The sequence below is a fragment of the Pristis pectinata genome, chromosome 15, assembly GCF_009764475.1.
Source record: "Pristis pectinata isolate sPriPec2 chromosome 15, sPriPec2.1.pri, whole genome shotgun sequence".
Lineage (NCBI taxonomy): Eukaryota > Metazoa > Chordata > Chondrichthyes > Rhinopristiformes > Pristidae > Pristis > Pristis pectinata.
The window spans coordinates 15,259,216-15,276,374 of record NC_067419.1 but is presented as its reverse complement, the minus strand read 5'-3'; the positions used below and the strand labels follow the sequence as shown (position 1 = coordinate 15,276,374).

The 17,159-nt window shown below is 39.4% G+C and overlaps 1 protein-coding gene across 3 annotated transcripts; it reads right to left on the bottom strand.

Moving 5' to 3' along the window:
* Nucleotides 1–209: 209 nt before the first annotated feature.
* On the bottom strand, nucleotides 210–16,807 carry pnpla3 (patatin-like phospholipase domain containing 3). Of its 3 annotated transcripts, none has more exons than XM_052030783.1 (9): nucleotides 16,482–16,807; nucleotides 11,563–11,795; nucleotides 11,226–11,291; nucleotides 9,301–9,510; nucleotides 7,971–8,031; nucleotides 6,804–7,055; nucleotides 5,249–5,381; nucleotides 3,447–3,569; nucleotides 210–985 (listed from the first exon to the last, which is right to left on the bottom strand). In XM_052030783.1, exons 1-9 carry the CDS (start codon nucleotides 16,666–16,668, stop codon nucleotides 739–741), a joined length of 1,512 nt encoding a protein of 503 aa, XP_051886743.1. In that variant the 5' UTR covers nucleotides 16,669–16,807; the 3' UTR covers nucleotides 210–738. The 3 variants fall into 3 exon arrangements, 2 of the variants coding, with proteins under 2 accessions (XP_051886743.1, XP_051886744.1); XR_007957538.1 differs by lacking the exon at nucleotides 210–985 and adding an exon at nucleotides 4,940–5,070; XM_052030784.1 differs by lacking the exon at nucleotides 11,226–11,291.
* Between the last annotated feature and the right edge of the window lie 352 nt (nucleotides 16,808–17,159).

Below are 17,159 nucleotides of genomic sequence, written 5' to 3'. Positions count from 1 at the left end.
GAAATGGAATATTGGACATTAATAATTAGTGGAACTGCCAAAGTCAATATGCAAACAACCCAGTAGGCAAAACAATCAATAAAGACAACTTATTGCTATTAATTTCTTACATCTAGGAGAAAGGTCAAAGTGATTCAAATACAATTCAATGCAGTGACTATTCATAATAACAGACCAAACACCATATTTGTCTTTATAGAAGATTTTTAATTAACAAATACAAATTGGATTTACAGACAAATTAAAATGATAGGAATGCATGGGAGTGTCAGTCATGTTTTCTCTCTCCCTTGAACATGTTGGATCAACATTAAAATGTAATTTCCAGAAGATTCTACAATACATAAATAATTTAGAAGACATCAAAGTACAAATACTTTTTAAAAATGGTAAATACCAATCCAGGTTGATAAACCATAAATAGTTTGGTGCTGATCAATGATGTGATGGAAACTAATTTCACTTCACTGGATTTCACTTCATTGGATTCAAACACAAATCTGCCTGGCATAATAGGCAGCCTGTGCATTAAGATCCACAAGTCAGTTCATTAATGGGAAAAGTGAGCTACGTAATCATGTTTACAAGTGGCTTTAATGTTATTAATTTAAGAGCAGATGATCTAGGTTTCCTATGGATGAGTAAAGATCTCGCCACTGTGTAAAAGGCGGCACTTGTACAGCTTTTCATTTCATTGGTCCATGGAGCAGCTTTGCAGCATTCATCCTGAAGCCCAAACTAGACACCATTAACATTTGGTGAATTATCCGAGCTGGTGAAGAAATGCATGTTGCTGTCAGAAGTCACCAGACTCTGCTCTGGTAAAACAGCAGACTCTTGTAATGTTTTTTCTGGAGAACTGGGGAACTCAGAATGCCATGAGTTAAGGTCCACAGATGAGACATGAGAGGTGAGGTAGGCTTGGTATTGGTTTGTGTGTGATGGAAGACTACTGCATTTTCTCAGAGGAACACTTGTTTGAGCACTGTAAAGAAAATATACATTACAGTAAATTCAGCTCACTCCAGGTTAGGATTGACGACCTGCAATTACCTCAATTATAACAAAATACATTTCTTGTATTCTTTTTCCTGCGAGAATCCAGTGTTCAAATAAATTATGGAATACAAATAAAGCAGAAGGACCCAACTCCAATAAGCCAAAGGGGAGAAAACCATCTTTCACCTTTGGGATTTTCCAAAACCCATGAGCTACAGTCCAATATCTTGTGGTAAATTACTTTTCCCTGAAGTCATGATTTCACACTGGGGTATCATGTACAATGGAATTGGTCTTATTTTTCTGGAGGGAGAAAGATAATGGGGGTAAATCCAGTTCTTAAGACATGACAGTGTTTGTGCATCACTCCACAGTAAGAATCTGCATAACTTGGTTATTGTAAACTGAAGGGAGAATCAAATTACTTAAAATAGAGAACAGGCTAAACACAAAAAAAAAAATCACATTCCGTTTCCACGTTTCTCAAAAATAAGCCTGTCAATCACAGTAGCGTAAACAACCACGCAAGTATCTCTTTTAATTAAAGGTCATGAGGACCCCTGGGCTGACATCTAGCAGCTAATTATCAAGCAAACATCTGTGTTCTAGGAGAATTAAAATGTCTTGCGACTACCATCTCCCAAGAACTCTGGTAGATTGGGGAAAAAAGGTGATCTCTCAACTTTAAATTCCCAATGGACTCCTTAGTCTGTGGCTTAAAAGGCAACTTCCAGCAAGGTCCTCTTTATTGGTCAGCACCCTCCCAACTTGCAAGCCTGCATGCTGCACCACAGAAGGAATACACTGGAGATTGGATGCTGGAGTACCTGACCTCTTCACCCCTGGACTCAACACAGATTTGCACTAGCAGCATATCCAGTGTGGCCCCATTGATTTGAATAGGGCAACTGACTTTGATAAAAAAATCAAGTGAAGCCAAGTTGTCTACTTCATTTTAATTAAAATTTGTGTTTCTATTGATTTACACATGTTTCTAACCAAATTAAAATAAATATTTAAACTATTTCAAGCATTTTTAAAATGTCTCTGATCATTGCAGACCATTATAGACAGTTGATAAAAGGCTTTGACGCCATAAGCTGTCAGATGGCCATCTGAACAGTCCATGAGCAGGGCCTCAGGAAGCACCCTGGTCACCCAGAGCCTAGTGTAGCTGCGAGGAGTGGCAAATTTAATACACAGTATGGGACAAGCACTATCCAGCCCATTTGATTTCCCCCTCATGTTTATCTTTAAATGTTATTTTTCAATGTTAAAAGATACTTTCAATTGCTTTCTCAACTATCAATGTCAAAGTCAAACGTTCTCTCATTTCCCGAGAGATCTTTTGGTCCAGCTATAATTTGGCACAATTAGTTATTCCCTCAATATATTCAACAAAACATGACCATTTCTATGGTCAGCAGATTTAGCAGCCTGTGATGAAATCGACCAGTGTCCCTTGTCTATAACTTTAATGTGCTTTCTTTATGGTTATCAACTCTGAAAGGACAAAGGGAATATCTCTGATGAAGCAGGGTTGACCCAGCCCTCCCTCACCCTGTTTGCAACTTAAAACTAACTTTTCCTCTGTCTTTCTCAGAGTTCTAATGAAGGGTCTTCAAGCAAAATGTTAACCCTGTTTCTCTTTTCACAAATGCTGCCCAATCTGCTCAGTGTTTTCAGCAATTTTTATTTCAGTTATCAACTGGTTTAGAACCTGGTCACCAGAAAATACTGTTGTCTTGCATCAAGATTCATCTAACTTTGCAATCAAAGCAGGATATTATTGGAAGTAATAACTGAGGCACTACATTGGCAGATGCAAATTATAGAGCTGTGATGTGCACATAACACGTGGAAATTCAGTATCCCATGTTAAATAATTTAAGGCCAAGCATTAGGCAATTATTGTAGTAGGCTTACTAAGAGCAACCAACCAATTTCTGATTCATAAACTTGGCATACCCATTGGGGTGTTCAGTTCAGATTCTGTTTGCCATGAACTACACTTAAAAAAAAGTACACTTATTACACTTTACAACCTCACTTACACCTTGTACAACAAAGTACACTTTAAGGGCATTTTACAGCAAGAATAATCTAATTAATTCACCAACTTCTGGAGATGACTGTAAAACAGCACATATAAAGTTGTAGGGAATCACTGACAACTTTCAATGCTTTACTATGAATATGCGTACTGCAGAAACTGCTGCCGTTTGAAGGTCTAATGACGGTAAAATGCCAAAGGCTTTTTGAGTCAAATAGCTGGAGTTCTGGAAAAGTTTCTCTTTACTACATTGTTCATTAGAGAAAAATATTGCTGTGCTTGAGTCAAATCCACAGAGGGTTTACTAGCACCTTGGAGGTTTATTGCCAATCATTTGAAAACACACTTACAAAGGAAAACAAGTTAAGCTTTTTAAATAAAAATAAGTGCATACCTACAGTGACGCTGAAGTCCAAACTGTTTTGTTGCTCGATGATAAATTACACCACCAATAATGCCCAATTGTTCACGCATCCAACAAACATCTTCTGGGACATCAGGAAGCCACTCCAGCAATCTACACATTTTAAAGACCATTATTAAAAACAGAAAAACATAACAGCAATATTTCATCATCTTCAGCAATTAATTTTGCATTTGCCTAAAACCCACACATCAATTACAACTCTGAACAGGCAATTCCACCTCTCCAGACTAATGCTGGTGCAAAGTGACAATCAGTCCAGTAACTCTACAGTATAATTCCCATTTGTTCCACATTCTTAGCAACAACAAAAAAAAGAAAGCCCTGCTTTCTGAATCTGCTAGATTCATTTTGTTTAAGTAGATTCACAATAATAAAAATCAAAAGGGATGCTTGACTTTAAAATGAGAGGCAGAGTACAAAAGCAGGACAGCTATACCCAGTTTTTAAACGACTGTCTGGGCTTAAGTTGGAATATTTCATCTAATTCTGTGCACCACATGTTTAGAATAAAGACCTTGACCAGGTTGCAAGGTATTTATTATGGTTATAGAAAAAGAGTCAAGTATGGGATTGAATGGAGATAATAAAGGAAGAACCAGGCTGAATAGCCTCCTCACTCCTAAAAACAAGTTCTAATCTTTCTCATTTAACGAAAAGCAAAAAATGTTTAAGCACTTGCCTAACCTGTTATACCATGTGAACATTTATATTTTTCTGTTCCAGTTGTAAACTGTTTTCTACTGTGATTGCATGGTTGTTTCTGGGTGTGAACAAGTTAACTGGTATGATTGGTTAATTGGCATTCTGGATAATTACTGGATTAGTATCAAATGCCATTCGATACTCAGCGAGAAGTCTGAAGTCCACTATAAGAAGTGAATTGAATTTCAAGCACTTAATAAGTACAGAATAAATGAGCAACAGCAATGATCAAGAAACCCAAATGGGAAAAAACCCAACCTAACTGGTGACTACTCTTCAGGCAAGGAAATGTGCCACCCTTACTCAGATTCCAGACTCAACTATGTGGTTGACTCTAAACTATCTCCTCCATTTGAAGGGGAACTAGGAATGTATTGTGAATGCCAGCACCACCCACATTCCATGAACAAAGCAAAAAAAAATGGATTGCTGCCATTTTTCTTGTGGAAACAAGATGAGGAATGGGTTGGGGTAATCTTGGATTTCAGCATATTACAAATGTAGGGCCTCAATCCGAATCATGGACAATTCCTTTCCACCCACAGATGCTGCTTGACCCGCTGAGTTCCTCCAGATTCCAGCATCTGCAGTCTCTTGTGCATCTCTAATGTTACAAGTTATTTGGTTCCCAAAATAGTCAATGAATACAGTAAATCACATCAAAAATGTTACTGTACTGGAGGAACAGGATCCCAAAGAAAAAAAAAATACATGTCTCCAGCATTCACATCAACTCTAAAGAGTTTCACTTAGTTCACCTTTATCCCTCTAGTCTTTCAGAGGTATGCATTATCTCACTCCTTCAGGGAGGAACAAGTCCACAATTTATTTGTACATGTGAATAACGTGATGGAACATCAACAAATCTGCATGCTCGAAAGTGCAGAACCTACAGAGATGGGGGTTGTTCCACAGGGGGAAAAAAAAGAAATAAGGAGAAAAAGAAACAAACATTTTCAGTCACGTCAACTACACAGTAAACAAAGATTCTGCAGCTCTCAAATCATTGTGAAAATTAATCCATCTCACTGTAAAGTCAGTAGAATTAAGTTGTTCAGAATACATACCTACAGCCAAAAGAATAGGCAGACTCCAATGGTAGTGTGTAAGGTAGCATTGCATAGGATGCCATTCTAACCAGGAAGAGCTTACTAAGCTGTGCATAGAGGCCACGTTTCTCTTTACAAGCTTCATACAATGCTGCACAGAGAACAGGAGTATATCTGTTATTCAGTAGGATCAATGCTGATCTGATCTGGACTTCAACTCCCTTTTTTTGCCCATTCCCAATAAACCTCAACTCCACTTATTTTCCCAGTAATTGTCCTGTCTTAACCTTGTCCATATTCAATGACTCAGCATCCACAGCTCTCTAGGGTGGAGAATTCCATAGATTCCTTATCCTCAGAAGAAATTCCTCCATTTTCTTAATTCTGCAACTATGCCCCTCGTCATAGACTAACCCAAGCAGAAACGCCATTTCAAAGTCTACTATGTCAAACTTCCTCAATTCATTTTTATTTCAAAGAGATCACCTCTTGTTCTTCTCATCTTCACAGACCAGCATGCTCAATTTTTCCCCTACAGGACAAACCCTTAATCCCAGGAATCAATTTAGTAAACATTCTGAATCTCCAATGCACGTATATAAATCAAGGAAATAAAAAACATGCAATTATACTCCAGTCATAATCTCACTAATACTACATATAGTTGTAGCAAGGATTCCCTACTTCTATATTCCATTGCTCTTGCAATTAAGGCTAACATTCCATTCACCTTCCTATTTGCTACACCTGCATGCAAACATTGTGTTTTAAGTCCAAGGACACCCAGACCCCTCTGCACAGTGCCATGCTGCTGCCTCTCGTATATTCTATTTTTCCTGTTCTTCTCAATGAAATGGACAACATCATTGTCTCTTTATTCTCCACATGGAGAATTATTATCCACTTACTTAACATATCTACACACCTTTGCCATCTCTTTGCACCCTCCACACAACTTTATATCATCAGAAAAAAAATAGACTATTACACACTCAGACCCTTCATTTAAATAATTAAATAGATTGTTATCAGTTGAAGATCCAGTCATGATACTGTGGCACCCCAATAGTTAGTTTGCCAACATGAAATTTATCTATTTATCCCAATTCTCTATTTTCTGTTAGTTAGCCAATTCTCTACCCATGCCAACATATTATCCACAATACCACAAGAGCTTACATAGTGCAGTAACCTTGTGGTACCTTAAAGGTCTTTTGGAAATCCAAGTACACTACATCTATTGGTTTATTTTTATCCACAACGCTTGTTACACTCCAAGAACTCAAACACAAATTACCTTTCACAAATTTCACTGACTCCACAAATTGTTCGATCATTTTTAAAATGTCTCAATATTGCTTAATAATAAAGATTCCAATATCTTCCCACAATGACACAAGACTGATTGATCTATAGCTTCCTGCTTTCTCTTTCCCTCCTTTCTTGAATAGGGGCTTAAATTCTCCAAATTGATCTCTCAGCATTCCTTATCCAGTAATCCATGCACTGCACCACTATCCATAATTAGTTACAGAATTTTTTTAATTTAAAAAAAATGCTCTTTTCACAATACCATTACAAATTCTTGGAGGTAGATTTTCTATTATTCTCTCATCCAGCGCCGTTGACCAATGCTTTATCTGCAGTGCCTTGTTGTTAGATTTGGAATATACTGTTGAAGATTTGTCTACAGCCATCACTGCCTTCTCTAATGATAACGGGATCCCACTGTTACACGAGTCCCAATTCTCGGAGAGTGTGTCTACCACTGTCACTGATGCTACAGAGGTCAAATGATCTAGAAGGATTGGAATTTTGTGCAGATCTAAGAAGCAAACAAGAAAGTATACGATCACATGAGAGGGTAGCAAGACAAGTGTTTCACTTTCAACTACATTGTAGAGCTCACAGAAAAACACAAATTTGGGAGTTACAATAAACACAAAAAGTACAGGGTTAGACAAGAAAAACTTGTTTAATCTGAATCTGGAATTCAGATCTGTCAGATTTTGTTTGATAATGCTTGTGACACACTTTGGAGTTGTCTATTACACACTGTAACCTGAAATCCTATAAAGATGATATGGAACTTCAGGTTACAGGACAAGAATATTACACCTTCAAAGTGCGTCACAAGAACATGATGCCTATTGCATTATCCTTCTCTGATCTTTCAAATGCCTCTTCAAGGAATTTGATAATGATACCAAAGTGTGATTTAGCCTTTTGGAACAGTGCTGAATGTATGTTCATTGCCACTCTGCCAGTACCTTACTGTTGCACATTTGCCAGATTGCCCAGACTTTTACAGCTCATGCTGTAAAGGTGGAGTGCAAAGACAGCCCAGAACTGTTCAAGGCCTATGGTCAGGGCTGCTTGCACCCTCTGCTGCTCAAGGGCTGCAGCCACTGAAGGGACAAACCAGAGATGGAGTGCCTTCTGCAGAAAATCATTTCACTTTGCATTGGGGAAGACTTGAAATTCAGGGGCCATTTGTGGTGCAAAGTTTGGCATCACTTAATAAAAAAAAACTATTACAAACATTTAGAACTTATGCAATTACTCATTTTACATCAAATTTTCAATTCATGGTGACTGTAGAAGAGTTAAAGATGATAGACAAAATTTCCAAACCCCAGTCCAGCACAATTCTGAATGCAGATATGATGAAATGATGCCAACAAGGAAAAGGCAAGCTACTCTTAGCTGTATACAATCAATATCCTGATTTGAGACTTACTATTTCTTCTGAGGAATCTGAGTGCATCTCTATAACCCTGATGACACATTTCTCCAAGCACCTGAAAATTGGTTACATCAAGTTTAAAATTGAGATGGACTGTCCAGGAAAGGCAAGAAGTTTGCAAATCTATATAGACATGCTACTCATTCCATTAAGCAAATGTATAATATAATGTAGCAGACCATAACAATAACAAGAATCAGAAACAACAATCACTTAGCTGCTTGTTTAAACTATCCACCACATCTCTTAACAGAAGATTCTCCCACCCTGGTCATCATTTCATCTGCAAGTACATCTACCACAGAATATAAAAGTCAAAAGGAATTAAGAAAACAGTACACATTTAGAGCACCAGAATTCCTAATAACGGGAAATTAATTACAAACTGAAGAACCTACACCTGAAGTGTTAATTGGCCTTTTGTCTTGAATTTTAAAATAAAATGTGTTATGAAATTAGCTTGACGGATATACAAAATAACTGGGGGATAAGTAAATGAAAGAATGCAAAAGAGAACATTATTTGCTGCAGTGTCAAATTCTGATATTTTAGCTACGCATTTGCCCATGATCCACTGATGAACACAAGCTATGTCACCTTTGTGGACAGACTTCAGACCAAAGCCATGTAATGGCCAGGGTACAAAAATATGTTGATAGTGGCCTTAGTTAAGATTAAGCTCAAAATATCAAGATCCATTTAAATCTTCTCACCCACCCAGTGGCAACAAGGAAATGGACAATTAAATAACAATCATCTGAAGTACTTTCCAGCAAGAAATGGCAAGCTCCAATTTTTAAACTTATTCTGCTGGGCAAGGTACAAGAACACTTGTTAATAGAAAAAATTCTGTAGTGTTCCATGTTCACAAGTAGCATCTGCAAGCAGTGCTTCCCTCCCTCCCCTCCTCAGACCAACTGAGCTGCAAAAGACTGGGGCCACAAGGGGTCAACTGTGACAAAACTTGAAATGTCACAAGTGTTTCATTTGGGTCCAATACAAAAGCTTCAGGTCCCACTCTCTACTGAAACAATCAAAATAAAATAGTAAGGTTTTGGGTATCGGAAGTGAACACCACAAGAAAAAGTAGACTTAACAGCAGTTAAATATGCTAATACATAATAAAGGGGATTTTTCTGTAACATAAAAAATATAGATAAATCCAGAAAGGTTGAAGTCCAGCTTTTCTTTGAGAGCTTGTTCACAAAACAGGCGAGCATTCACATCCACAAAAAAAAACTATGGAATTTATTTTTTCCCCATGGAATTACCAATAGTGTAAATTTCAATCATAGCTTCAGTTATAAGCTGATGGCTCTGTTACCTTTGGTTCAGGAGGGAAAAGTGCTTGAGTCAGTCGGTACAGGTTTCCCAAGCTGAACTGGATGCTGGTGTTGGTGACTCGCAGTTCGTGGAAGTTGCTGGTGTTATCTCGAGGACAGATATCACTTTCTCCAGAGAATGGAGACACAGTTATTGTATTCTTCAATTCATATTGAGGCAGGTTGTTGCTGATCCCTCCATCTACATAACGCTAACAAACAAAAGATAGCAATAAGGGGTCAATATTAAATACAGAGCAGAATTTTAAAGTAGTTTCCAGTTTCAGAGAAATCCAAGCTTTGCCTTTGAAGCAAATTCCCAAGCGATTAAATCAAGTAATTGGGATAACATTCTACACATGGACCTTATTGGTATTGTGGGGGCCACAACAGGAGCAATCACGTTGCAGCCCTGGGCATCTGTCTGATTGCCTATCCCACTGTTAACATTCATCAAGTTAACCATTACCATTGTGCTCACCAGCGGAAGGATCCATGACATGAAGAATAAAAATATTGCAGAGTTCAGTGTGCATGGGGTCAACATTTTGATGACCGGCAGCAGTTCACAGTTTCTCTTATCTTCATCACCTCTATTTTATTCAGACTAAATCCAGGATTAATTCTCTTTTACCTTGGACTGCACAGAGAGAACCTCCCAAATATAACACTGTGGTTTGACCTTTACTTTCTTATTCATATAGACTGCAATTTACATTTCACCATTAAAAATAGCATTAATCAATACATAGAAAAGATAAAGATCTTGTTGTTGGCCAAGTAGAAGCAGGAGTATGCCCAAGGCCCTTCAAGCCTGCCCCACCATTAAGAATCAGGGCAAATTCTAGTGCTTCGCCCAGTCACCAAATCTCCTTCATTTCCCAATATCAAACCTTGAAACTACTCAACGATCAAGTGAGGCAGAGAATTCCAAAGATGTTCAACCCTCTTCTTAAAGAAACTTCCCTCATCTCACTCCTAACTTACTTCAAATTTTCTACATACTTGTACCTCCCCAATCCTGGCACCTTGTTCATCCCGATTCTAACCCACAGGGGATAAAGGTTTAAACCCTGGCATCTCCTCACTAAAACCCTCCATTCCCTTTTCTCCTTTGCAAACTCAGCTTTTCACTTCTCTGCCTTAATATTTCCTCATCAACTCAGCTGGTGATTATTTCATAATGCTCCTGGCTTGCAATATTTCATTATTGGGATCAATTTCCAATTCTAAACTGGATACTCTAGAACATTTTAAAGCCACAAGGCATTAACACTTAATGAGCAATGGCTGGTTTTGAGTGGAAAGTAATAGCCAGTGGGAATTTAAAATGTACAAGATGTCCAAGGCTCTAAAATAGCCTTCTCCAGGTGCTCTTTTTCCAAATACAAGATTTATACTAAAAAAAAATCAATGGTTAATAAAGAAGTGTGACACTTTCTCAGAGTCTAATGTTTGAGGAAGTTTGTACAATGTCATATTAATTTCTTGGTATTCAATTCTTCCCATCTTGTTGGGTAGCACTTGTTCCACAGTACAATTAATGATTTGAGGCAGAAGTCTTTCCAGGTCTCCATGTATTAATGAAGATTTCAACCACATGATAGCATCTTCTAGAGTTTATGGCTTTAGGTTAATTAACAAAGATAGTTTGAGACAGTAATGTCTTGATTTGGGATAATTAGAAACAAGACATTTATTTAGTTGTAGAAGATCAGAAGCTCATGAGTGGGTTATTCAATGAAACCAAATGTTTTTAAAATATGAATTCACTAAAGGTTCCAGCAGAAGTTTAAACTTTTCCCCAATTTAGCTACATGCAGCCTTGTATCTTTCCCCATCAACTTTGACTATCCTTTTCAGATTTAAATTAAAAAGCATTTATTTTATGATTGAAAAGTCACAAAAGCTGGCCTTAAAAACTTACCACTCCTCGAAAAGATGGTGGAATGAGTCCACAGTAAATTGGAACAAATGCACTGCAGATCAGAGCCTGAGGAGAATAAACAGATCCAAGTATTGAATGGGACAAGAGACATGATAGTAAACTGTTGTGTGTTTAAAACAGCTGACATCAGCTGTGCTACAGAATACCATATTGGCAGCAGAAATGGATGGGTTTTGGAGATGGGAAGAAAGAGTGAAAAGGAAATTCCTTTTCATTTGGTCACATGCATCAAGTTGACCATTTGGACATATCCAGTCCTCAAGATACATCCTACCTGATATTTCTAACAAAAAAGCCAGGCAGTTCCTTGCCTTACCTGGATGAGTTCTTCCTTGGAGTTGAAGTCTGACAACAGCACATTCTCACCATCAGATACTCGAGTAAGAGAAATACAGAGCCTGCCTGTGGCTAACTGATGTGCATCTTCTGGAAGATTCTTGAAGAGTCCATTCCTTATTATTTTCACCAGGTTGAAGGATGGGTGTAGGGGTCCTAGGTTTCTTTTTCTGGCTTCTTTAGCCACTTCCATAACATCGGCACAACATTTATCTTGGAAGAAATTTATCAGAAAACATATCAATTAACTACTGGTCATCAAATACACAAGGGGTGGGGGTATTCTGTCTAACACCTCCATGCCTGTTCTTGACAGTTATCCAATTAGTTCCACTGCTGTATTGTTCCATTGTACTCCCCATTGTCAGATTCTTCTCCAAAGGAACAGTGGAATAGCAAATAGGTACAGCAAAAGGAATAGCAAATAGAAATAATTTGCTATTTCTTTTTCAACGTTTGCTGTAGAAACCATCTTTTCAGGCAGTGCATTCCTGATCACAACGACGGTGTTTAAAGCAAGTTTCTTTCATGCCCCTAGTCATTTTTCTAATTATTTGCAGTGTCTTATCAAATATTACCAAAAATCATTTTTTAAAACAAAAAAGGAGCTGACAGGGTTGAGCCTGGGAGGATTTGTTTTCAGTTGGGAGACTAGAATTGTGTTTGGTGTCTCAGAATAAGGGGTTGGTCTTAAAGGATCAAGATAAAGATATTTCCTCACTCAAAGAAGATATGCTCTATTGCCAGTTGGACAAGTCTGGTATACAGATAAATCTCAGCAATCCCTAGGGCTGCGGTAAGACAGGTCTATATTTTACAGTCAGTAATGAAGCAGAGACCCATGCTGTTAACTCCACTAGGTCTTTGTGGCCAACTTCAACCTTGGTGATGGTAACATCCCCTTTTGCAACATGATCGATCTCACACACTATTAAGTAATAGAAACATAGAAAAACTACAGCACAATTCAGGCCCTTCGGCCCACAAAGCTGTGCCAAACATGTCCCTACCCTAGGGATACTAGGCTTACCCGTAGCCCTCTATTTTTCTCAGCTCCATGTACCTATCCAAGTCTCTTAAAAGACCCTATTGTATCCGCCTCCACCACCATTGCCGGCAGCCCATTCCACTCACTCACCACTCTGAATAAAAAAAAACTTACCCCGACATCTAATGATGCCATCAAAGCTGGGAAGAATTTTCAAGAGTCAACAAAAAAAGTAATTATATAAAAAGTTTTAAACATCTTCCATTATGTCAAGTTAGAAACATGTATATGATATAATACAATTTAAAAGTGAAATACAAATGACTTGAGGGCTTCATAGGGCACAGAGGTTGCTCAGTGGCAGAGGTGGGGTAATCAAAGGAGTTTGGCAAAAGAACCACAGGAAGAAGATGCAGGGAGGCATCGAATGTAGTTACACCGCACACATGGAAGCTCACTGTGAACATGCTCAGGTGCCCATAACCCGCCTCAGCACACCCACTACTTTCTGCCGAAATGTTCACAATCCTAATCAGTTTATGATAACAGGGCTGCCGCGATACACTTCGAGAGTCAGCTACATTATTACAATTTAATATGTTCACTGGTAGCATTCATCAGATTTCTGCAAATTCAGCAAACGTAACCTTGAAGGGCTGCTGCTACTGACTGCCCAATGCAAGCAAGTTTGAACTGAAGTATTATTGATAGCCAAAGCAAGGATCAAAATCTTTCATGAGCAGACTGTGCAACAAGTCCTTTTTACAGCACCCATATTGAAAAACATGTGGTTGTATTTAGTTTTTAAGCCATTTCCCTCCCAACCCCCTTCTTTGAATCCAGAAATTAGGAAAACCAATAGACAAGCAGAATTAAATTATCTGGAGAATTCAGAGTGGGAGGTTTGTTAGCCGTTAATCACTTGACAAATGCTGCCTTGTCTGAAAAGACATTAATAATCATCTTGGCAGAAGTTTCTAGGTCAGTCACAGAAAAGCAGTAACAATACACAGTGGACTTTGCAGCCAACGAAGTGTGCAGTTGAAACAGTGAGGGACCTAATAATTTTATGTTTCTTATCACAAGTTAAATGTATTAGTTTTAGTCTTGTAGCAATGTCAGGAAAAAGCAGAAAGTGATTTCTGCCAAGATCTTAAAAGATGCTGTATTTTTACTAGTACATTTCAAAAATGCATTTACCCCAAATTATTCATTTTCTGTTCTTCACGAAAATGTTTTGTCAACTAGTTTAGGAACTATACCAAGTGTCAGCATCAAGTAGTGCCAGGTTCTGCAGGAGCCAAAAGTGAGTCAATCTACTGGCACTGAAGCACAGCACCACACACTGTAGCTTAATAGATAGGAATGTGGAGAGATCCTGAAGAAACATTTACTTTCATCTTATAATGGGACTGACTGAAGTCTTGGATTGTTTTGAGATTCTTTTATGGGACAAAGGGCTCTATTTTAACTTTAAAAATCTTTAAGACAACCAATAATATGGTTTGTTATGCGATAAAGCTCATTCCTTGGGCACACTTGTACTAGAGTCGGGGTACTACAGCACAGAAACAGGACCTTCGGCCCATCTAGTCCATGCCGACCAGATCTTCTACCTAGTCCCACCTACCCGCACCCAGACCATATCCCTCCAAACCACTCCCATCCATGTACCTATCCAAACTTCTCTTAAATCTTACAATTGAACCTGCATCTACCACTTCCACTGGCAGTTCACACCACCCTCTGAGTGAAGAAGTTTTCCCTCAGATTCCCCTTATACATTTCACAGTTCACCCCAAACCCATGTCCTCTAGATAGTCTCACCCAACCTTAGGGAAAAAAGCCTACATGCATTCACCTTATCTATACCCCTCATAATTTTGTATACCTCTACAAGATCCTTCAATCTCCTGTGCTCCGGGGAATAGCGTTAACTGTGTTACGAAACAAAATCCTTGATTAACTGTGTATAGACAATGGAACAACAACGTTTATGCACGAATTTCTCTTCAATGCCCATACAAACTTCACTTTAGTTCTTCCTAGAAGTTCTGGGTGAAGAACGAGTTGTTCTGAATTCACAACCTTTATTACTGATGCTGTTTAATATGAGAGTTTCTCATGATCCAAAATTCTCATCAAGAACTCTCCCAAACAAATCATTTCTGCAGAAGGGTAAAAAAAAGGATGCTTTTTTTCAGCTCTTGTTAAAAACAAATCAAGCAGTTGCCTTCATTTCTCGATACCTTCAGAAGTCACTAAGTCCCTCTCACTGACAGTTCCCACTCTAAATCTTTTTGCTGACTCTCCTTTTATGTTTCTCTTCCAGGTAGAAAACACTGGGTGGCTAATTTAGGCTCAGGCTCGAAATCAGGGCGGCGGGGGGCGGGGGAGAGATTCTTTGCTCGTCCCCTCCCTATCCTCGGACACAGAAACCAACACCAGTGCCCCCGTCTCCCAATCAACCCAGCTGACCTCCTAAACTCTGCTCAGGCCCCAAGCAGATTCGGGGGTGGATGTGGGCGACTCAGTTTCAGGAACCAAGGATTGTTCATTTAAAACTCAATCCTAGGTGGTGGAATGATGATAGACAAAAGGCCATCGTATGCTTAGGACACTGCACAGGAGTGATGAGTCTCGCAATTATACCAGAGAAATAAGAAGAAAACTTCTTCAAAATGGGCATCTTTGAAGAGACTTCGCAGTGAAGCAGTAATACTAGAGAAATACTATATTTTCAATCCCGGTGCAGGGATTTTTAAATTATGGCGATATCAAGATTCAGGTTCGAAATCCCTTAAATTGACAGCGAGGATGACTTGATTCAGCTGCTAGTGACACCGCAGTTTGAAAATGTTAGCAAAATTCTCCGAATTGATAACTAACCCCAACCACCAGTTATCTCCAATTACGAAAGGGAAAATATCGCTATCAAAATATGTGAAATCACTTTAAAGGCGAGGAATGCAATTGAAAAGTTAAGCCTTTCTCTTAAGTAGCTGTGCGTATTTTGGGCAGCATCCTCCGACACTGGAGGTTAGTGACCGGCAGTAACCCGTTCCCAGACCCGCCCCTCCAAGTCACTCCACCACTCACTACCAATAAGACAGGAGCGCTCATACCCAGCGCCGACCGTCCGATCTGCGAAAGAGTTACAGCTCATCACAGTCGTTAGCTGAAACTAAAGTAAGACCACCTATTGGCATTCCATATGACTGGGTAACGTAACCTGTTGAAAACGACCTTAGACGGAAGAGTGAGCTCCCAGCTCACTATTTGCAATCGTCCCGTCCCCCCCACCCCGAGGTCAGTTGCTAATTTCCTCGTGTAACCAGTGAACTTTCAATCCACGGTCAGCTGATAACGAGTGACTCGGGTTTATCATTTCGAACCCAACCGGTCAATAAAATTACGTGGCCGTGATAAGCCGTCCCTGCACGATACACGCAAAAAGCACACACGTTCACTAACCGAACACATCCATCTCCCGGGTCATAACCCGGGATTGTTGGGTCAGCGGATCAAGTTTAACCAATCTCTCAAAATCTCTTGGAAGTGGAATCCTTAACATCGCAACACTAACCCAAAGGACGCGGAGTATAAGTATTTTGTAAAACTGCAAGATGCTGAACTTTTAAAAAAAAATTAGTCAAATAAGCGAAGTGCCCCTTGAGACAGTTTCGTACTCTCTAGGCATAGAAACAGAACACATTTTACTCTTCACAAATGCAAGTAGGGAGGCAGACCATCCAACTGTATGCGTTGCATAAATACAACACAGCCAACTAGTCGTCACTTTATTTCATTAGTGCCTGCCCTTCGTACAATACTGGGTTTTTTTCTGCCCCGGGTTAGTCGCCCAAATGTTCCCACAACTCCCAATTTTCTACCCCCTTTCAGCCACTCACCTAGCGGCGCCCCGCAAACTACCGCGGCGGCTGTGAGCGCTCCGGCGGACGCCCCGTAAATCTTGTTGGCATCCCGGATCAGGTAAGGAGCCTGTTCCTGGATACAGCTCGCCACCCCGATGTGGTAAACACCGAGGAACCCACAACCGGCGAAAGAAATGTTCCAGCCCCCTTCCAGATTAAACATTTCGCACAACGAAAACAGGCTTAAACGAGGAGGGGAACTCCCAAAAGCTTGAACGTTGCAGTGAACAGAGCACAGGTCAAGAGAAGCGCGATAACATGTTTTCAACTGCACTGAAGTCTCGGTGGAGGAGAAAGCTGGTTTAAAGACACACCCCACAACAGCCTATCCCGTGTGACATAACGCCGGCTTCTAGCCAATCAACTGGAAGTACACTTAAAGGGACCCATTGACTTTTTTCATTTGACTCTCGCTTATTTCAAAAGTTAATGAAATCATGAATTTACTGATGCAAGTAAGTTGTTTCATCTTTATTTCGCATAAGCTATTGATTACACCGATACATTTTGTCACCCACTGAAACCACACACCAGTTGGAGTCTCACTACCAGTTGAAAATTGGTGGTGCAGTTGTACAGGCCAGGCAAGTGACAGCACAAGGTAGTCATATAGAAAGGTAACTTGATTGGTGAAGTATTGAGGGGACACTGCAG

Bases quoted from the DNA above. Each gene is read 5' to 3' on its own strand.
- pnpla3 (XM_052030783.1), bottom strand. From the start codon at position 16,668: ATGTTTAATCTGGAAGGGGGCTGGAACATTTCTTTCGCCGGTTGTGGG. The intron at 11,292-11,562 runs GTAAGGCAAGGA...TATTCTCCTCAG, and splicing joins CCAAGGAAGAACTCATCCAG to GCTCTGATCTGCAGTGCATT. The intron at 9,511-11,225 runs GTAAGTTTTTAA...TTTGTTTGTTAG, and splicing joins CACCATCTTTTCGAGGAGTG to CGTTATGTAGATGGAGGGAT.